This window comes from Erinaceus europaeus, chromosome 2 (assembly GCF_950295315.1).
Source record: "Erinaceus europaeus chromosome 2, mEriEur2.1, whole genome shotgun sequence".
Classification (NCBI taxonomy): Eukaryota; Metazoa; Chordata; class Mammalia; order Eulipotyphla; family Erinaceidae; genus Erinaceus; species Erinaceus europaeus.
The window spans coordinates 64,388,902-64,410,871 of record NC_080163.1 but is presented as its reverse complement, the minus strand read 5'-3'; the positions used below and the strand labels follow the sequence as shown (position 1 = coordinate 64,410,871).

At 36.8% G+C, this 21,970-nt stretch overlaps 2 protein-coding genes and 1 long non-coding RNA gene across 11 annotated transcripts in view; all 3 read right to left on the bottom strand.

The window, feature by feature from the left end:
• Window positions 1-9,963, bottom strand: part of LOC103107907 (disintegrin and metalloproteinase domain-containing protein 2-like) — a 152,928-nt gene extending 142,965 nt beyond the window's left edge. For 5 of the 7 annotated variants that reach the window (XM_060182170.1, XM_060182162.1, XM_060182153.1 and 2 more), the window contains exons 1-3: window positions 9,870-9,963; window positions 9,218-9,294; window positions 7,678-7,733 (exon numbers count right to left, since the gene is read on the bottom strand). In XM_060182170.1, the coding sequence (XP_060038153.1) occupies window positions 7,678-7,733; window positions 9,218-9,294; window positions 9,870-9,924 (188 nt within the window). In that variant the 5' untranslated portion in view covers window positions 9,925-9,963. The remainder of the gene's footprint in view (window positions 1-7,677; window positions 7,734-9,217; window positions 9,295-9,869) is intronic. The other 2 variants (XM_060182202.1, XM_060182200.1) reach the window with 2 other exon arrangements.
• Window positions 9,964-18,116: 8,153 nt separating this feature from the next.
• LOC132535587 (uncharacterized) lies at window positions 18,117-19,175 on the bottom strand. The gene is made up of 2 exons (XR_009547356.1): window positions 19,146-19,175; window positions 18,117-18,682 (listed from the first exon to the last, which is right to left on the bottom strand). It is a non-coding gene; the product is annotated as an uncharacterized LOC132535587 (long non-coding RNA).
• A 1-nt stretch (window position 19,176) lies between these two features.
• The window catches only part of ADAM2 (ADAM metallopeptidase domain 2), a 68,701-nt gene continuing 65,907 nt past the window's right edge, over window positions 19,177-21,970 (bottom strand). For all 3 annotated transcript variants that reach the window (XM_060182117.1, XM_060182124.1, XM_060182133.1), the window contains 2 exons: window positions 20,204-20,363; window positions 19,177-19,218 (listed from right to left, as the gene is read on the bottom strand). In XM_060182117.1, the coding sequence (XP_060038100.1) occupies window positions 19,185-19,218; window positions 20,204-20,363 (194 nt within the window). In that variant the 3' untranslated portion in view covers window positions 19,177-19,184. The remainder of the gene's footprint in view (window positions 19,219-20,203; window positions 20,364-21,970) is intronic.

Here is a 21,970-nt window from a genome sequence, read left to right as displayed (position 1 = left end):
TCAATTCATACCAAATAATATTGCATCGACTGATCCCAGCCTAATCAATGCAATGATCATGTTTCCCTTCAGACTGTGCCCAGAGACTTCAGGCATGGAATGTCAACCCTTCAGCTTCATTATTCGGGTGAGACTTTCCTTTCATAGTATTCTCTAATTCCATTCCAGGCGTTCACTTCCTAACAAAGTCCCAAAACTTATATATAGACCAGGTCCCATGAGATAAAGCATTTGTTCACATGTATCCATAAATTAGGACAAAATATATATACCTGAAAGCAAAAGTACACTATAGTCTGCAGTGAGTCAGTATAAAATTCCTAATGCAATAGTATCTAATTAGACTTAGATACCCTCCTCACCTACTTCCTGTTACAGTTCCCTCACTCACTCCAAAGCTAACCTTAGCAAACAAAGGACTGCAAAAGCTGAATAAGGGCAAGAGACTGGCATACTTTAATGATGACTCTTTAGTCATTATCAGGCCACCCCATCAGCTGGGGCCCTAGTCTGGGAGTCCTGAGGTTCCCAAACAGACATGATAAGTTTAGAACTCAAATAAATCCCTCTCTCCATTCTTCTTCTAGCTTTTGCCCTTCTTCCGTAGCCAGTCAACAGCATCAGGTTGAGCCTGATGTAAAGTTTCGAGACCTCCTTTGAATCTGGACAGGTGGCAGTCGTTGACTATGTGGGTCATAGTCTGTCTGTAGCTGCAGGGGCAGTTCGGGTCATCTCTGGCTCCCCATCGATGGAACATACTGGCGCACTGGCCATGGCCTGTTCGACAGCGATTGAGAAGGGCCCAATCATAACGTGCTAGGTCAAAGCCGGGTTGACGCTTGCAGGGGTCTGTGATGAGGTGTTTGTTCTTTACCTCAGCTGACTGCCAACTCTGTTTCCAAGAGACTGGAACAGAGAAGTTCAGTGTAGGCGTAGGGGACCAGATTGGGTGACGAGATGTCAAGCGTTGGACAGGGTGGGCAAAGATATCCGTGTATATTGGCAGGTCCGGTCTAGTGTAGACATGGGAAATGAACTTAGATGATGTCGCATCCCGACGAATATCTGGCGGGGCGATGTTGCTAAGAACTGGCAGCCATGGAACTGGGGTGGAACGGATGGTTCCAGAAATTATCCTCATGGAGGAATATAATTTGGAATCGACCAAGTGGACATGGGGGCTACGGAACCATACTGGGGCACAGTATTCTGCAGTGGAATAGCATAATGCCAGAGATGATGATCATAGTGTGGAAGCGCTCGCGCCCCATGAGGAGCTGGCCAGTCTTGCAATGATGTTATTCCTTGCGCCCACCTTTGTTGCAGTTTTTATTGTTACCTGTCATCTCTATCAGGAACAACAAAATAGACCCCTTTGTGGGCCCCTATAGGACCATGCCCTCAACTTGGATCAACAATGGTAGAGAATGTTCCATTCTCCAAAGGGAGGATGCACAAGATACTCTATGCTATGCTTGAGGAAGGCGGCTTGGTATTGGGCAGCTTGGATAGGTCCTACTCATTACTACAGAATGTGAACTCAGATCTACAAGGATGCAGAGGTCACATAGGCTCCTAAACTGAGTATGGGCCCCAGACCAAATCAAATTGATGGGGTTTACAGTCAACAATGTTCATACCCATTTCTCATATTAGGGAGCTACTCTCTTCCCTGATCCAGCTTTCTAGTCCTTTTCCATCTCCCCAGACAATAACTTGGATCCACTGGCATATCAGATTTCAGGCTCTGGGGTGGGGTGGGGGTGGGGGAGCTAGTATAGCCACAGATCCTTTGGAACATAACTAAAATATGCCTACTACAAAATGGAGGATCCCCCAACTCTTCATCTGTACTAGTCCCACCTTTAGGCCCATGATTGTTCAACAATATGTTTGGCTTTGTATGTGAACTCACTTTTAGCCACCAGGTTCCAGATGCTAGCATGATACCTACCAACCAGACTTCCCTAGACAGACGACCCCACCAATATGTCCTGGAGCTCCGCTTCCCCAGAGCCCCTCCCTATTAAGGAAAGAGAGGCAGGCTGGGAGTATGGATTGACCAGTCAGCACCCATGTTCAGCCAGGAAGCAATTACAGAAGCCAGACCTTCCACCTTCTGCATTCCACAATGACCTTTGGTCCATATTCCCAGAGGGATAAAGAATAGGAATGTTATCAGGGGAGGGGATAGGATATGGAGATCTGGTGGTGGGAATTTTGTGGAGTTGTACCCCTCTTATCCTCTTTTTTTGTTAATGTTTCCTTTTTAGAAATAAAAAAATTAAAATAAATAAATAAATCATCCCAAGCATATTCTCAGACTACAGTGGAAATAAACTAACACTTAACAACTGAAAATTAGTAAAAGTCACAAAATATGGAAACTGAATAGTGTACTGCTTATCAAATGATGTGTCAGGGATAAAATTAGGGAAGAAATTAATGTTCGTAGAAATAAATGAAAATGAGCTATCAAAATATTTGGGACAGTTAAGGCAGTACTAAGAGGGAAATTCATAGCTGTAAAGGCACACATTAGGAAGCAAGAATAAACTCAATATGCAACCTGAATACACAATTTAAGGACATAGAAGAACAAAGGGACCTTAAAACAAACATAAGTGAAAATAATTAATATTAGGGTAGAAATAAATAACATCAAAAAAATCAAAGAACCATACAAAAGATCAATGAAGTTAAGCACTGCTTTCTCAAAAGGATAAATAAAATTGACAAACCCTTGGCCAGATATATTCACATAAAAATAGAGAAGAATCAAACAATTGGGTCATAAATAAAAGAGGAGATATTACAACAGATACCAAAGAAACCCAAAGTATCATGTGAGGCTTCTATGAACAACTATATGCCACTAAGCAAGATGACCTGGAGGAAATGGAAAAATTACAGAAAACAGTCACAGTCACTATAGCAGAAAAAGCGATAAAAAATCTACTAGTAAACCTAATGAAATATGTGAATGACTTGTATACCAAAAATTATGAGACAATATGCAAGGAAACAGAAAAAGATACACAGAAGTAAAAGGACATCACATGTTTATGGATTGGAAGAATTAAATTAACATAATGAAAATGACTATTCTATCCAGAGCCTAATACAAATTTAATAGAATCCTTATCAAGCTCCCATCCATTTTTTTTAAAGAAAATATAACAAAAGCTACACACATTTATCTGGAACCAGAAAATATATAGATTGCTAACCAATCTTTAAAAAAGAAAAAAAGTCCAGAACTGGAGGCATAGTGTTCCCAAATCTCAAATTATATTATAGGAACATCAAAATCAAAACTGTCTTACAGTAGAACAAAAATAGAGAGACTGACCACATACCCCTGGACATCTAATATTTGCAAATTGTCTGATTAAATGAATAAAGTAGATTCTTTTCAACAAATGGTGTTGGGAAAGTTTAGTTGGAACATGTAGAAAGATGAAAAGAAAAAAAAAACTACATTTCACCACACACAAAAGTAAACTCTAAATGGATCAAGAATTTGGTCATTAGACATCTACCAAATATTTAGGGGAAAATATTTGTAGAATTCTTTTCCATCTATGTTTTATAGGCATCCTCAATGACTCAAGTCTAATTGCAAGGAAGAAAAAAAAAACACAAAAAATTAACCAATGGGACTACATCAAATTGAAAATCTTCTGTATAGCAAAAGAAACTACTACACAAAGATACTCATTACAGAATGGGAGAAGATGCTTACATGCTGTACATTAGACAAAAGGCTAATCAAAATATATAAAAAGCTCACCAAACTAACCAACAAAAAATAAATGACCCCATGTTAAAAAAGGATATGAACGGACTATTCACCAAAGAAAAAATTCGAAGGGCCAATATACATATAAAAGAAAATGCCCTGAGTTGTTGTCAGAAAAATACAAATAAAGACAATAATGAAATATCACTTCAACTCTGTATATCATACATAAGAAAGGATAGTAACAACAACTGCTGGAGAGGTTTCAGGGGTAAAGTATTCATCCTGCATTGCTGGTGGGAATGTAAATTTGTCCAGTACCTATATAGTACAGTCTGGAGAACTCTCAGAAGGCTACTAATGCTCCTACCTTATGACTTGGCAATAAAATAGATTCTCAAAAGGAAAAAGATACTAAAAGATAGGAGTAGGCATTTTATATATAATGGCTAAAACTTTAATGTGCAAAAAAGGAATATATATATAAAACAAATGCTAGGGTGCCAAATTACAAAGTCAATTGAACTAAATGTTAATTTAGTTAACTGTTTGAATTACTAGAACACAGTGCATGGTACTGACAATAATAAACCCAGACTACAGGCATTTTTTCTTTTTTGTCCACTTACTATTTAAAGAAGTGAGAAAGAGAACACATAGATAATAGCTTTACAGACTAGCTCAGAAAGTCTTAATAAACCTTCTCAAAACTACTTTGAAAGAGATGAAATTATATATTTTTTCTAAATACAACTGGGGTATATAGGAGTGAAAAACATGTCAAGAGATTCACAAAATTTCAGATCATATCAAGGTGTTTTTTTTTGTTGTTGTTGTTGTTCCTATCATGATATAAAATAAGAAAGCAACAAAATAAAACTGGAGGACTGGGGAGATAGCAGAATGTTATGCAAAAAACCTTTCATGCCTGAGGCACCAATAGTTCCAGGTTCACTCCCTAGCACCACCATAAACCAAAGCTGAGCAGTGTTCTGGTAAAAAAATATATATATAATAATAATACAATAAAAAATAAGTAAATAAAAGTGGAAACATCTCAAACACATGAAGACTAACCAACTGCTAAAACTTAAAAAAGATGAAAGAGGCTTGATTGTTGGCATACCTCATATACACATTATTATGCACATGGTCCTGGGTTTAAACCCCAGGGGCCCATCTGCAGGGAAGGCTTCACTAGCAACAAAGCAGTGCTGCTGATATCTCTGTCTCTCTCCTTTTCTGCTTCCCCTTCCCACTTGATTTCTTTCTATCCTTATATTAAGAAATACTAAAAAAAAAAAAAAATTGAAATGGAAAATAGACATAGTTCAGAGGGAGAACTTCCATCTTGCACATATGCAGCCTTGGTTTTGATGCACATCACTATAAGAATCCAACAAAGTGAGCATAACTTTCTGAACAGTGTAGCAGTACTTTCTGCTCTCTCTCATAAAAAGATATCTAGGCTGGGCAGATGTCTCAGTGGTACATGAAACCCAGGGATCAACTTCTGATGCCACATTAAAAAGTAATTCATAATCTGGGAAATAGCTTATCTGGTAAATTATACACTTTGCCATGCAAACACCATATGGAAGAATCATGCCTTATACTATGGTGGCTTTGTTATGAGAAGTATCTCCTTCTTGTTTTCTCTCTCACACTTTCTGTTTCTCTCCATCTGATATTAAAAAATATATATAAAATCTCCTGGAATCAGTGAAAAAATATGTGAGACAGAAGGGGACACAAATCATAACAACATAATATATACCACAGGCTAGGGAGATAACAATGATCATGCAAAAATACTTTTTAAAATTTATTTTTATATTTATTGATTGATTCCCTTTTGTTGTCCTTGTTGTTTGATTGTTGTAGTTATTATTGATGTCGTTGTTGTTGAATAGGACAGAGAGAAATGGAGAGAGGAGGGGGAGAGAAAGACACCTGCAGACATGCTTCACCTCTTATGAAGCGACTCCCGTGAAGGTGGGTAGCCTGGGGCTCGAACCAGGATCCTTACGCTGGTCCTTGTGTTTTGAGCCACATGAGTTTAACCCACTGCACTACCGCCTGACTCCCCGCAAAAAGACTTTTATGCCTGGGGCTCTGAGGTCACAGGTTCAATCCCCAGTACCACCAGCTCAGCAAATCCATAGCTATTATCATAACCAATTGTGAAAACAAAAAAAATTTCATTAACATTAGAAATAAGAGTAGATTGTTCACTCACATGACCTCTGTTTAATCTAGTATTAGTTTTAACTAGAGCTATCAAAAAAGGATATAAATAATTCTATTGCAAAATAAATGAAACCATCATAGCCTGTGTATGTATGGTGCCAGAGATTGGACCTAGGGTCACCTAGTCTCAGACATAAAAAGTTGTTGCATAAACTATTGTAATTCCTCAGCCCCAAAATTAATGATGAAATCATTGAAGATGAAGAACCAACAGGAACCTGAATGTTTCTGTTCCTCATAAGCACAGACAGACTGCATCTGTCTGAGAATAACCATCTTTGAAACAGTGTTAAAAAGTTTAGTGTTTCTGTACGTAAAAGTAAAAAAGAGTAGCAAAACCTGAGAATGTAGCTGCACCAGAAACACTGCTGAGTTCAGAGACCCAAAGTTTAGATGGGCGTTAGCAGGTGGTGAGTCTTTCTCCCACTCCAGGGTAATTTAGGCTCAGCCTAATTATTAGGGAAGAACAAGGGCAAGGGGTAGACAGACTTCCAAGTGTCCAGAAAAGACCACCTGCACTTGGTTGAACCTTAGAGGTAAAGTGCTACTCACAAGACCTATAGCTCTGACCTCAGTAGGTATTACATGCACTTTTTTCAGACAGAGGCAGAGACAGAGAGAAAGAGGAAGAGAAAGACATCAGAGCATCAAATCTTTATCCAAATACAGAGGTTGATGGGCTGTAACCTGGGTTGCATGCATGACAAAGAAGGCACACTATACAGGTCTGCTATTTTTTGCTCCCCCCCCCCCGCATTATATTTAGAAACATATTATCATTGGAGACAGGACTATTAAATTATGACTTATTCTTAATTTTTTTTCATGGGAGAGAAAAATAAAGATACACAGCAATATTCAGCTCTACAACATGGTAGTTCAGAGATTTTACAGCTGGGACGTTAGGCATGAAAGTTTTATGTAGGGGCTCAGGCGGTAGCGCAGTGGGTTAAGTGCCTATCGCACAAAACGCAAGGACCAGCATCAGGATAGTAGTTTGAGGACCCGGCTCCCCACCTGCAAGGGGTCGCTTCACAACTGGTCAAACAGGTCTGCAGGTGTCTATCTTTCTCTCCCACTCTCTGTCTTCTCCTTCTCTCTCCATTTCTCTCTGTCCTATCCAACAACAACGACATCAATAACAACATCATCACCACAACAACGACAAAAAAAACAAGGGCAACAAAAGAGGAAAAAATAGCCTCCAGGAGCAGTGGATTCGTGGTGCAGGTACTGAGCCCCAGCAATAATCCTGGAGGAAAAAAAAGAAAAAGAATTATGTTCTTTCATTTACTGTCTCCCAGCTATGTCCCAATATTTTTTTACACCTTAGTATGAAGTACTTGTTCTTTCAAAATTCATCAGATATGGCACTGAGTTTGATTAATTACAGCCATTTCCTAAACCCTTAGTATATTCTAAAATATGCAAATCATTTTCTCAGTATCACAGTTCCTTCTACTTCATGACCTGCCATGTTCTTTCAAATATTGTTGGCTATAAAGGAAATTAAAAACAAATCATACTGATAAAAATAGATCAACTTTGTCCTCTGTAAAACCATATGATAGAATGAAGTTAGAGACTATGGATTCAAATTAATAACATCTAGGATGTTTACAAATACAGAATAGATAATTTATGAATAATGTACATGATATGTTAAAATAATATAGATCACCTACTTTTGTATTAGAGTCACAGTATACATTTTCCCATCAATTGCAATGTTGTAGGAGATCTGGCAGATTATTATAGTTATAAGATAAAAAAGGAAAATAATGTTAGGGGGGAAAAATATTTATATTAACTATCTAAAATGTAAATAAAACCACTCTAAAGAAAACTGGTTCTGTAAATGGATCTTCTTAACACTCATTTATTTTAATGATACTTGCAATTAAAACATTGAATTTTATAGCAAAACTAATAACAAATATTAGAAAATTTAGATTAACAAGTGAACAACTTAATATCTACAAATTAATTCAAGAGTCTTGATATTTTTATATTATTGGGAATTCCAGTTCAAAGGTTTTGATTACTCTCAATATACTTAGTTTTTTTTTCAATTTATCTTTCCTTATTTTTTTACTTACATGATGAGGCTTTTCTTATCTTTGTTAGATGGGTTTATATTTTCTGCAGTGCACAGAAAATATAAACAAATCTATCTTTTCATTTTAAAAACACTTATAAGTAGTTTTGTTCTATCAGCTCTCTTCAGGTACAAGTAATAAAATTAAGAAATACCACTAGGTGCTAAATAGTAAAGAAATGACATGTTTTCCATTTTTTTTTCTATAAAAATTGTATTTCTACATAAGATTACAATACATTGTATGCTTTAGGCTTCACATTTTTCCTAGTAAAAGATATCTATGTTCTCCATTGCAAAAACATATTTCAATTCATGTTTTTGCTTATTAGAACAGAATGCAAAATTGGTTTTATATTTTTATCTTGTTTTCAGAGAATTGATTAAATGACTGTATAATCTAAAATATTCTCTAGATTATTTTAGACTTCAGATATACTCATTTCAGTTGCTAATATAGCATTATTAGAGTTTTATTTCTTCTTTTACAATTTATCATACCCAACAACACCTTTTGTGATTTCTCTTATTAAGTTGCATGAACTATTATTTTCAAGAGAAATACACACATATATATATGTATATATATATATATGCATAAAAGGTATTAATGCACATCATTTGTTTTTTTCTTGGATCTCAAGAGAAAATTATCTAATGCTCCTATACAATTAAAAACAATTATGGTTTATAAAGAAGGTTAACCTTCTCTATAACTCATAATTGTTTTAATTGTAGGGAAATGTTAAGTAAAATTATGTTAACATGCATAGAAAATTTCTTTCAATTAAATGATTATCACATACAAAAAATGCTGGACTAATATCAATAATTATTTTAAATATAGTTTGACAGTATGAACTGAGAATATATAAATGGTTCAGGTGAATCAAGAGTGAAACAAATACAGAAGATGGAACTTGGAGCTTTGATTGATTATAAGTATAACTGCACTACACTTTTGTGAAAATCCTCATTTGCTCATTTTAAAAAGGACTGTTTCACTTAAGAAAAATACTGAGCATAAATGCTAAGCCAAGGTGGCATGCATGGAGGGATAAAGCTGGGTTATTTCCTAATGACAGAAATATTCTCTAGATTTTTAGGTCTTGAAAAACATTAATTACTTGTGATTCAACTCCGTCAGTTGTTATCGACTTAATTTTCTTTGGTACAGTGATTTGCACCCGTAGTCTTTCACTATCTGCAAAGTACAAAATGTCTTATTAGAGTAACGCTTATTTCCTCATATTGTTCATAATGTTCCTTATTTCCTCACATAAATTCATAATGTTCCTTATTTCCTCGTATAAAGTCATAATGTTCCGTACAGCAATTCTTATTTTCACTTTTCTTTAATATCCCAGTCCCGACTTCCTTCTAGAATTTCAAGGCATTTAAAGAGAAGATATATTGCTTTAGCACTTGGGTAAACCCTGAGTCGAAAGACTGTCTGGCAGGTACATTAAAAAAAAAAATTAAAGAAATTCTCTTTTTTTTCCAAGCTACCTAGTCTAGAATGTTGAAAATGCAAAGTAGGAAGGACATTCTTGCTGTGTTCACTTCTATAATGCCATTCCCAAGTTTCTTAAGCAACCAAGACAAAACCAGAGAGCCAGCAGGAACCCCAGGAAGATTCTGACTAGGAAGGCTGGCAAGTTAGGTAGGACTAAGCTTCCTCTGAGAGCTGGAGCCCCTGCAAGAACAGTTTTCCCAGGAAGCTGCATGTGACATTCCCAAGAGGGGAGAGGAGGAGGAGGGGGGGTTTTCTTTACATACTGTACTCTGCCTGGAGTCCCGCGAGTCCCATGCTCAGCAGCAGAAGGCACCACATAGCTGGAGGTCCTAGAAACAGGCCAGGATGAAGGCGGTTGGCTAGTGTGGAGGGGGCAGTTGGGCTCGAGGAGACCCCTGAGGGGCGCGCGAACCTAGGAGCCTAGGAAGCAGCTACTATGAGAATAAGGGAGGGTCACAAGGCAGAGGGTAAATCTATGCCCAGGCTCCAGCCACTCGCTTTGACTTCTCTGAGGCTAAAAACAACAAACAAAAACAAAAACAAAAGAACTGGCAGAATCAATTTGAAAAGGCAGAGTTGAGGAAATGGCCAAAAACAATCCTTTACATACTTTAAGTAAACTTTTATTTGCATCATTTAAAGGTAGTACACTTGAGTTAAGAGCTCAATTAACATGCAAAGTGAACAAACTAACATAGAATTTAAAACCTTACAGAGTTAAAGAAAAAAAAAGAAGGTCCCAGATGACCCCTGGCAATCATTTCCTCTAACATTATGGGTTAAATTTCTTTTCTATTTTTTTTTCTTTCTTTTTGATAGGGCAGAAAGAAATTTAGTTGGGAGGGGGTGATAGGGAAAGAGAAAAAGACCCCTAGGCCTGCTTCACTGCTTCTGAAGCTTTGTCCCAGAAGATAAATGGGAACTGAGGGCTCAAGTTAAACCTGTGCATATGGTAATATATGTCCTACCTTTTGAGTTCCTTGCATATCTTCCATATCAGCCTTTTGTCAGGTAAATGGTATGCAGATGAATGTTCCTATTCAATGTAATGTGTCTATTTTAATGATGGTGTCATTCAATGTGCAGATACATTTTAATTTGTTGCAACTACTTTGTTTATTTTTTGTTTTGCCTCCCTTGTCATTAAGTTCAAGTCTTACAAAGACTTCACTGAAGCCACTTTTATCCTATGTTTATATCCTATGTTTATAGGATCCTTTTATCCTGTGTTTCCTTCAATGTATTTTATGTTCTCCATTCTTACATTTAAATTCTTAATCTGTTTTAGTTTAAATGTTTGCATGGTGTGACAAAGTAATCCAGTTTCATTCTATTGTGTGAAACAAATGAGTTTTCTCAGTAAAATCTACTTATGAGATTTTTCTTTCTCTGTTTTTATGCCCTTGATTCCTTTTGCCATAGAAATAGTTATGCTTGTGAGAACTTGTCTCTAGGATCACAAGTCTATTATGCTGATCCATGTATCTGTTTTTAGTCTAGTACCACCCTGTTTTTGATTGCTAAACCTTTGCATTATTGTATATACGTGGGGATTTTTGTGTCTTGATGATGACTCCAATATATTTCTTTTAGCACAAGATATAGAGTACTATTTGAACTCTATCATGACTTCACAAATTTCGGTAGTGGCTACTCTTGAAAATGAAATAGGAATTTTGAAATAGAATGCAGTAAAGCTGAGGAATAAGTAAGATAGTCATTTCAACAATGTTAATACTACCAATCTATGAGCATGGACGGTCATATTTATATCATCTATTTTTTAGTAGTAATTTACTGCTTTTTAAAAAATATTTATTCCTTTTTGTTGCCCTTGTTGTTGTTATTAATGTCATTGTTGTTGAATAGGACAGAGAGAAATGAAGAGTGGAGGGGATAACAGAGGGGGAGAGAAAGACAAGACACCTGCTTCACCTCTTCTGGTCTATAAAACACCTAAAACAATTATTAGTAATAAAGGTGAGAGTGGAAATCCTTGTTTATTTTGCAGTTTCATAGGAAAAAATTTCCATGTTTCACCAAGTGTGATATTAGCTATTGATTTGCTACATATAATTTGAACTCTATTGAAGAGTGTTTCTTTTAGCCCCATTTTATTAAGTTTTTAAGTGAATACTGAATCTTGTCAGAAGCTTTCTCTGTGCCCATATAATTATATCATTTACTATTAATACTTTTACTATTATAGTGTATGTATTAATTGATGTGAATATATATGGAAACACCTCTGTATTCCTAGAGTAAATTTCACTTGGTCATGAATTAGAATTCCTTTTAATGTATAATTGAGTTCAATATGCTAAGATTAAGTTGAGTATATTTGACTCAGGCATGAGTCTATACTTTTCCTTTTTTTTAATATTTGTTAATTTTTAAAAATTTATTTAAGAAAGGAGACATTAACAAAATCATAGGATGTGGGGTACAACTCCACACAATTCCCGCCACCCAATTTCCATATCCCATTCCATCCCCAATAGCTTTCCCATTCTCTATCCCTCTGGGAGAATGGACCCAATGTTGTGTGGGTTGCAGAAGGTGGGAGGTCTGGCTTCTGTAATTGCTTCCCTGCTGAACATGGGTGTTGACTGGTCGATCCATACTCCTAGTCTGCCTCTCTCTTTCCCTAGAAGGTGAGTCTCTGGGGAAGCTGAGATACAGGACGCATTGGTGGGGTCTTCAGTCCAGGGAAGCCTGGCCAGCATCCTGATGGCATCTGGAACCTGGTGGCTGAAAAGAGAGTTAACATACAAACCAAACATAGACTCAAAGGTTGGAGTGGTGGAGATGAAGTGTTGGGGGGGTACTCACTGCAAACTCTAGTGTACTACTGCTTTCAGGTATATATTTGCCCTAGTTTATGAAACTTTTCCTTTTTAACAATGTCCCTGTCAGGGCTGGGAAGGTGACATAATGGTAGCATGCTGGTATGCTTCTAATTCTGCTTCTAAAACCCCTTCTGTTTCATTGGTTTAATCCCCCCTGCTTAACACTGTATTCTGTTTACGTAACCACTGTTAACTAAGCATGCCCTACCTGCAGGGCATTGGTTTAATCCCCACTGGTTCATGATGTCTTTTTGCTCTGCCCCCTCTCCAAGAACACCCTGATTTCTACCAGTCTTTTTGCACTCCACCCTCTATACGTCACATCCTGTTTCCACCCTACTTGGTAAGTATATATAAGGACAGGATTGTGATTAGAGATAGCTTAGCTTAGATTGCGCTGCATTCCACATGAATAAAGAGATAATGCTTCCCAGCTCAGCCATGAGTCCCTGGTCTTCTGTCTCCTGCCCACGAAGCTAGCCAGCCTGGCATAATGGCGCCCTAACAGCGACAGGAATCTTGGATCCACATACATGCAGCAGACCAAAGAAGACCAGATAAGTAAAGCTGCCATGGCCTGCCTTTCTACTTATGAAGAGGTTTTCCAAAGCTTCTACTCTTTCTTCAAGAAAGTTTCTCTGTCTCTGGAACATTTTGCTCTGGGCCACACTTTGGTTCCCTGACCAGGAACTTTGGTTCCTTATGACTGTGATCGTAGACCTTGAAAGATGCACGGAGATTTCTCCTTGAACTTTCTGGATGCTCTCTCCCATGTTTCCCAAGGAGAAGGACTACATTTTGCTCTGCGCCACACTTTGGTTTCTTATGACTGTGATCGTAGAGCTTGGGAGATGCGCAAAAATTTCTCCTTGGACTTTTTGAATTTCCTCTCACATGTTTCCCATGGAGAAGGACTACTCTAACTTGAAGAGCATTCTTGAGTACCCTGGCAGTCCCCAAGAATGGAGAAACGTGGTTAATTCTACCCTCCTGATTTGATTCTTTCTTTGATGGGAAGACGCTTTTAAAAATAGATGCCTGCAATCCTGCAGGAACAGTCAGAAGCACCCTAAATGGAATTTCAAGGAGCTTTTTGGACTAGGACGCCCTCTGGGGATTCATGATGCTACATGGTGAGATCTGGATAATCTGGTTCAAGGTGAAAGAAGCAAAAGCTGCCTACAGCTTTTCTCTCAATTCCCTCTCATTGTTCTCTCTGAATATCTTAAGTTTGCTGTCTGCTTTCACTTGTGTTTCGTAAGAGAGTGATTTGAATGACTGAATTTTTGTATGATATTGACTTAAAAAAAAAATGCTGGATGCAGCCATGATTTCTAGAGACATCCAGAAACAATCCAAAAAATTGTTTTTTCCTCCTTTGATTTTTTTTTTTACGTCTTGGCATAAATCTGAAATGTTTAATCCTGAAAACTGTATGAGTTATGGGTGGGGCAGATAGTACAATGATTATGTTAATGATTCTCATGCCTGAGGCTTGTAACCATGGTTCTTCTGTTTACATTTCCACATTTTATTGAGTTTAAACTGTTTAAACAACCTTAAAATCATACTAGAAAGGACTTCCAATTATAATGGAGTTATCAATTATAATAACCTTCTAATCTGCTACAAGTTTTGTTTGACAAGTAAGTGAATTACAGCTGTCAAGTCTTCACATGAAAAAACATCTACTCAAATGGAATTCCTGGAAATCCATTTGGACCCCTGTTCTCTGACATCACCCAAAAGATGGCATGACTACAATGCACCCCTGGAAAACAATGATCTGTGATCTGGCATGACCTGAAGAAACAGATTCACAGACTCCAAAGCTCACTCTCTACAGAAAAGCGAAATTCCAGTAGCTGACATTCCCCATCAAGACAGATGCGCAGTGCAGAAATCCCCTGGCATTTCTTCCGTGGTCATCTTCTTTGGACTGACACTTCCATCGGACTTAATGGTACACCTCTTGGACATTTTACACAACTTTACAGCAGTTTCCTTTTATGCTGTTGGGTTACTCAAAGACTGATAGCAGCGGTCCATAGACTTTGCAGCCATCTGCCTTAGGACTCTATAGGCCATTCTACTCACCTGCAGGCCCTGCTCCCAGAGGCAGAAAACTCCCCCTCCTTATAGGTCATGCCCACAGAGGTAGGAAATACCCTTTGAGGCAATAGATGCCCCCAGAGGCAAGAGATGCCCTTTTGCCTGCTGGGTACTGCCCTTTGAGGCAGGAAACGCCCTTATAGGCCTCCCCTTGGCATCACACTGGTTCTTGCTGCTCTCCTATTTTGTTCCTCCATATATTGTGCCAGGTCTTTTGAAATGCCTGTACAATATAGATTTCTGTTCACCCCACACTCCTGAAACTATGGCCATTAGTTAAAAAGAAAGGGGAAAATGTTGGTATGCTTCTAATTCTGCTTCTAAAACCCCTTCTGTTTCATTGGTTTAATCCCCCCTGCTTAACACTGTATTCTATTTACATAACCACTGTTAACTAAGCACCACCCTACCTGCAGGGTTTAATCCCCACTGGTTCATGATGTCTTTTTGCTCTGCCCCCTCTCCTAGTACATCCTGATTTCCATCAGTCTTTTTTTGCTCCACCCTCTCTATGTCACATCCTGTTTCCACCCTAGTTGGCGAGTATTGAACAGGATTGTGATTAGAGATAGTTTAGCTTAGATTGCGCTGCGTTCCACATGAATAAAGAGGTACTGCTTCCCAGCTCAGCCATGAGTACCTGGTTGTCTGTCTCCCTCCCGAGAAGCTAGGCAACTCGATAGTAGCACTTGCAATGTCACAGTCTGTTTTTGGTATCAAGGTATATTGTTGCCTCATTTTAGTTCATGAAGCTCAAATCTTTGGTGATCATTATTAATTTCCTTTGCATTTGGTTTTGACTTGCATATCTGTAGTGATGAATTATGAACATCTTTTCATGTCTTAAATTATACTTTTTTGAAAAAAATATATATATACGTTTTAATTGGTTGGGATTTTGTTATTGTTGAGTTATAAAAGCTCTCTATATTTTTGAGAACTTGAACCTCATCAGAGATATGATTTGAAGATATTCTCCCATTGTATGGGATATATTTTCTTTCTTTCTTTCTTTCTTTCTTTCTTTCTTTCTTTCTTTCTTTCTTTCTTTTTTTAGTGTCTGATACAAACACACGATTTACTTATTAGGACCAAGAGTTGCTGCATCTCATAGAGAACACATATTACAATACACAAGAACCTGAGTTCGAGGCCCCAGTCTTTGTCTGCAGGTCATATGCTTCACAAGTAATCAAGCAGGGCTGTAGGCATCTGTTTCTCTTTCCCTCTTTTTTTTTTGTTATCTTTATTTATTGGACAAAGACAGGCAAAAGAGGAAGGGGGAAATAAAAAAGGGGAGAGACAAAGAGTCATCAAAAGCCCTGCTCCACCTCTTGCAAATCTTTCCCCCTGCAGGTGGAGAGCAGGGGCTCAAACCCAGGTCCTTGTGCACTGGAACATGTGAACTCATCCAGGTGTGCCACCTTTTCCTCTCTCTTCCCTTTTAATTTCTCTGTAGATATTCTAAATAAATAAGAAAAAACTATGTTTCTTATGAGGGAATTGAGGGCCTCACACATGCACAATACACTAGGCTGCCCGCCTGGTACTTTTTAAAAAAAAAACTCTATATAAGGGAGAATGGAGAAAGAGGAATGGTGAGATACCAATGTTTTACCCACATAGCTCCCCCTGGTGCTGTCCATGGTGCTCACACATGTTTCTGGGAATTGGACTTTGTGGTTCATGCACAGTGAAGTATGTGCTTTATATATTGAACTATCCCCTGGCACCACAAATGTTTTAATTTGAATGAAATCCATTTTTTTCTTGGATCACTTCAGATTTTAATTTTGGTGTTGTTTTCTTTTGGTTTCATTTTTGTATTTTGTTTTAAGTTTATGATAATAACTATTTTTGAAATCTCTATTTAGCTTGTAATTTTCAATAGTGTTTGCATGTTATAATTCTCTTCTTATGGTATATTACCATGAAATTTAAACTTGCTGTCACATTCCACTGTCTGTGATTTTTTCAATTACCTCCTACATATATGTGTGTGTATATATACACATGTGTGTGTATATATGTGTGTAAACACACACACATACACACACACACACACACTCACTCATCTGATTGAACACTTGAGTACACATATAGTGCACAAGGACCTAGGTTTAAACTTCCTATCTACTTCTAAAAAAGGAAGCTTCACAAGTGGTGAAGCACTGCTACAGTTGACTCTTTCTATCCTTTTCTGTTTCCCCATGCCCTCTCATGACATGTTCAGACTATGTTAACATTTTATTTCCATGTGAAAGTTTGCTTTCTTTTCTAGAGAGTTCATCATACTCATCATACTGCTCTGGCAGTCATTATTTTATATAATAATCCTTTATAAAAATTTTATTTATAAAAAAGAAACATTGACTACACCATAGGATAAGAGGGGTACAACTCCACACAATTCCCACCACCAGAATTCTGTATGCCATCCCCTCCCTCGATAGCTTTCCTATTCTTTAACCCTATGGGAGTATGGACCCAAGGTCATGAGGGATGCATAAGCTGAAATGTCTAGCTTCTGTTATTGCTTCCTCTCTGAAGTAGTTTTCTTTTTTTCTCTGAGACATAGATTAAATTACACTTCAAATTTCCTGTGCATTTTATTTACCCTACTTGCCTTTCTAAGAGTCTTTTTTTTTTTTTTGCCTCTCTCCATAACGTAGTTTAATCTTTATTTTCTCCTGATACATCTCTGAGCTATGCTTGAAAGGAAAAAATTCTGACTGATTATAAAACTATCAGAATATTCAGTTAGTTTACAAAATTTCTTCATTTTCTTTCATTTTTTATATTTTTAAAAATTATCTTTCTTTATTGGCTACAGACAGCCAGAAATCGAGAGGGAGAGAGACAGAGAGATAACTGTAGCACTGCTTCACCACCTGCAAAGCTTTCTCCCTGCAGGTGGGGACCAGGGTCTTGAACCCAGGACCTTGTACACTGCAACATGTGCGCTCAAACAGGTGCACCACCCTCTGGCCCCTATACTTTCTTCATCTTCCCCCCCAAGAAATATATATATACATATATATATTAATTTTGTACTTTATTATTTTTCATAACTGGCACAAAATTCTTCAGGAGACTATCTGCTCTGAATAAGTATCCAATATACAGTGCTGGTGCTGTTTCTCCCATACACAAGATTGATGGATCCAGGAACCGAATGGCAGAAGTCGTAGGAGTGCCATTTACTATTACTGATATCTCCCACCACTTTGACTTCTTGTGGTTAAAAAATCTTGGTCCCAGATGGAAGAATGTTTTCACCAGGAGATACAAGACTCATTGACCTGAACTTAAAGAATGCCACCTTGGACTCCTTGTAACTCAGAATCAACAAGTGAAAAAAAAAGTTTGGTATTGATTGGAGTAATAAATCTAGATCAGAAAAGAGGAAACTGGGCTACTATTCAGAAGTAGAAGTAGAGTCACCAATCCCTGTCAGGTAGTCACGTTAAGTCAAAGGGAATACCGAATGCATAGTAATAGAAGGCAGTCACAACTGTTTTACTAGTAACAAAAATAAGAATGGTGATGTCATGGATATCACACTTTATTTTTCTAGTACATTTGAATGTATATCTACATACATTCATAACATCCCTTAATATAACTGAAATCACATATTTGAAAAGAGCATAGGAATGAAAGTTTTTTTTTTTTAATCTAAGGATCAAATCAAATCTGGTGCTTCAAGGGTGGTATATTTATATCCTTGGGATCACTATCTTTTGATTGGTTCAGGTCATCAGACTATAACATAAGAACATGCTATAACAATTTAAAATAGAACAGTGGTCTTTAATCTTTACATATCATTTTTAACTCATGCGTAGTGATTAATAGGATTAGTGCTTACTAATAAAATCAGTATACTTAGAAATAAAAATATGCCATGCATGAGTATATAAATATGCATTATGTACATATAAATTATATTCATGAACATACTGTATTACATTATATTATGGCACATTATATGTAACAATATATATGCACCTATATTTTCTTATATAAAATTATAAACTGTAGGTGATTAATTTGAGGCATTCAGGCAATGCATGCATTCTTCTATTTCATTTTTCCTGCCCATTAAAGGTAATCTGAAAAAAAAAATTAGCAAAGGGAAAAAAATCAGGAGCATATTCAATCAAGTGACAAAATGTATGACTAATTTTCAACACACCCTAATTTTACCAATATTATAAAGAATCTTATTATGTACATTTTCAGTAATCAACACTGTAATATGCAAATGCTTAAATCAGTAAACATATTGAAAGAGTTAGAAAGATAGCTATGATAAATTTTTAACTGAAAATTGAAATGTCTAAGGTAAAATTTGCAATACTGAAATTATCTCCATTTAGTTTTTATTCAATTGAATAATTAGAATTACTCTACATGAGCTTAAATTGTTTATATTTATCAAATGCATTAAATTTTCTTTATTTCTCCGTCTCTCCCTCTAAATATTAAAATATTTCATATTCATGTGTCAACAACTGTGCTGTATTCCATTAACCATGCCAATAAAGTAAAAGTAAGACTATATTGCACACTTACTATGGTAGGAAGTGACTCAGGTACTCCCCATTTTTTAGGTTAATCTTTGGATTCACTCTCACTTTCAAGTTGCCTACACATTCAAACACAAATATTGTTACTAAAATAGCACTATTTTCAAGATTGTTCTATGCAGCTCAGTACTACCTGTAGGTATTGAAGCAGTTCTGACTTCCAAGATGAAACCTGCTAGCTGTCACAGTTTGAGAATATGTGACCATGAAAATATCTCCTAACTGTTAGGCAAGACTAACAAGACTAACATAAAAATTTTCACAGTAATATGTCTATCTCAACATGAATTCAGATCATTTTCATAATCATTATTAGCTTTAAACATTTTATCATTCATTTTATATTAACTTATTCTAATTTTACTTTTTACCCTAAAAGACAATTGATGTTAAATATTATGATTCTTACAAAAAAAAAAGGAAAACATTCTTAGTATAACTGAATTATGCTATTTTGTATGAAGCATGCAATTTAGGAATTGTAGACTTACTCTTCAAAATACCTCCATAAATTATCTGCCTCTTTATTTCTTATTTCCTTATTGCTTTTGATTAATAAATAATATCGAGTAAAATTGAGCTGTAAGCTCAAAGATAGAGATGATTTTATAACAATTTCCTTGAAAAGTCAATTTTAATCATTTGAATTTGTGAATGAACCATTTTTCAGATTTTCTAACATTTTAGATAAAAATTTGTTTTATATTATCTCTGCAGGTTAGCTATGGCTATTGCCTAATAGTTATTTTGATGTGACATAGTGGCTTCACACATACATGATTTTACTATACCAGTCAGTTTTTTTTTCTTTTTTATGAGAGGAAGAGAGAAATCAAGAGAGTGAGAGAGTGAGAGAGCACTATATATATATAGTACTATATATATTTACTAGTTATTAGTCATCATAATATTATGTACTGAATTTCCAAATATGAACAAAATTAAAGGTGAATTACTAACAGTTACACTGCCATGCTGTTATTATTCATATTTACTTTGTATATGAACAATATTTTAAAAGTAACATGTTTTAAAATCATATACTCATCGCTTGAATATTCCTCAGTTTTCCATCTTTTTCTTTGGTAAAATACTCTCGCCAAATTAGCAATTAGTACACATATAACAATAAAAAATGGAATGAGTAAGAAAAATGGCCATCTGGTAGGTTTGGAGCGGTAAATATTTTCAATGAAGCTTTTACCTAGGGGGGGGAAAAAGTTATTTGAAAGCACTTGCCAGGAATATAGCAAACATTTCCTGTATTTTCCTATGCATTTTAGAACAAAAACTTCAAACTATTTAATTGACATGTTTTCATGTGGAGAAACTGACAGCTTAAGTATTCAAAACATTTTGCAACTCTTACACAAATCGACTGACCTATTCCTTGTTTTTGTATTGTGAGCATATTTTTGGTAACCTTAAAAAAACAACTGGTTGATAATATAAAATATAAGAATTTAAGCTGCATGTCTACCCCTTACCACAGGGTTTTTACTTTGGTGCCCTACTTACAATTTGGTCAGGTCCTGCTTTTAGTTTCCATTTCAGATCTTCTTACTCAACTTCTGTTGATGAGTGGGATCATCCCATACTCATCATTATCTTTCTGACTTAGCTCACTTAACATAATTCCTTCTAGCTCTGTCCAAGATGGGTCAGAGAAGGTGGGGGGTGGGAGTGGGTGGGAGGGATGGGTCATAGTCTTTTGGGGGTGGGAATGGTGTATATGTGCACTCCTAGTAAAATGTAGTCATATAAATCACTAATTAATACGAGAGGGGGAAAATTAATTGTATGTCTCAAAGTTTTCCAAAACACAAACTGAATCTTTTCAATATATAGGCTGTGTAATTGATATGCAGACTCTCTCAAAAGCCTAGATCAAGTAGATCAGAAGCAACCAATAGTACAGCTATATACAAGATACTGGGTACTGTACAATAAACCCTAACAAAAGGACTTTTCAAAGTTAACCCAGTTACCAAATAATGTGATGATAACATTAAGTATCGATTGTCTTTTTGAACCCTAAGACAGCAGGAACCTCACTTCTCCACTATAGAGCCTCTACTTCCCCCATTCCTGGAAGCATTGGATAGGGCCCACTTTCCCTTATGCCTCTCCCAATCCATATCAAATAATATTGCATCTGCCGATCACAACCTAACCAACGCAACGATTGCCACCTCAACATGCTTCAGCTCAGACTGTGTCCAGAGACTTCACGTGTGGAATGACAACCCTTCAGCTTCATTACTCAGGTGAGACCTTTCCTTTCATAGTATACTCTAATTCCATCTCAGGTGGTTCACTTTCTAACAAAGTCCCAAAACCTAGATATACACCAGTTTCTGTGAGAGAGAGCATATGTTCACACGTATCCGTAAACTACTGCAAAATATATACCTGAAAGCAGAAGTACACTAGAGTTTGCAGTGAGTACCCCCCAACACTTCCTCTCCACTATTCCAAGCTTTGGGTCCATGATTGCTCAACAATTTTTTTGGCTTTGTATGTTAACTCTTTTCAGCCACCAGGTTCCAGATGTCATCAGGATGCCGGCCAGGCTTCCCTGGACTGAAGACCCCACCAATGTGTCCTGGAGCTCCGCTTCCCCAGAGACCCATTCTACTAGGGAGAGAGGCAAACTGGGAGTATGGACCGACCAGTCAATGTCCATGTTCAGCAGGGAAGCAATTACAGAAGCCAGACCTTCTACCTTCTGCAACCCACAATGACCCTGGGTCCATGCTCCCAGAGGGCTAGAGAATGGGAAAGCTATCAGGGGAGGGGGTGGGATATGGA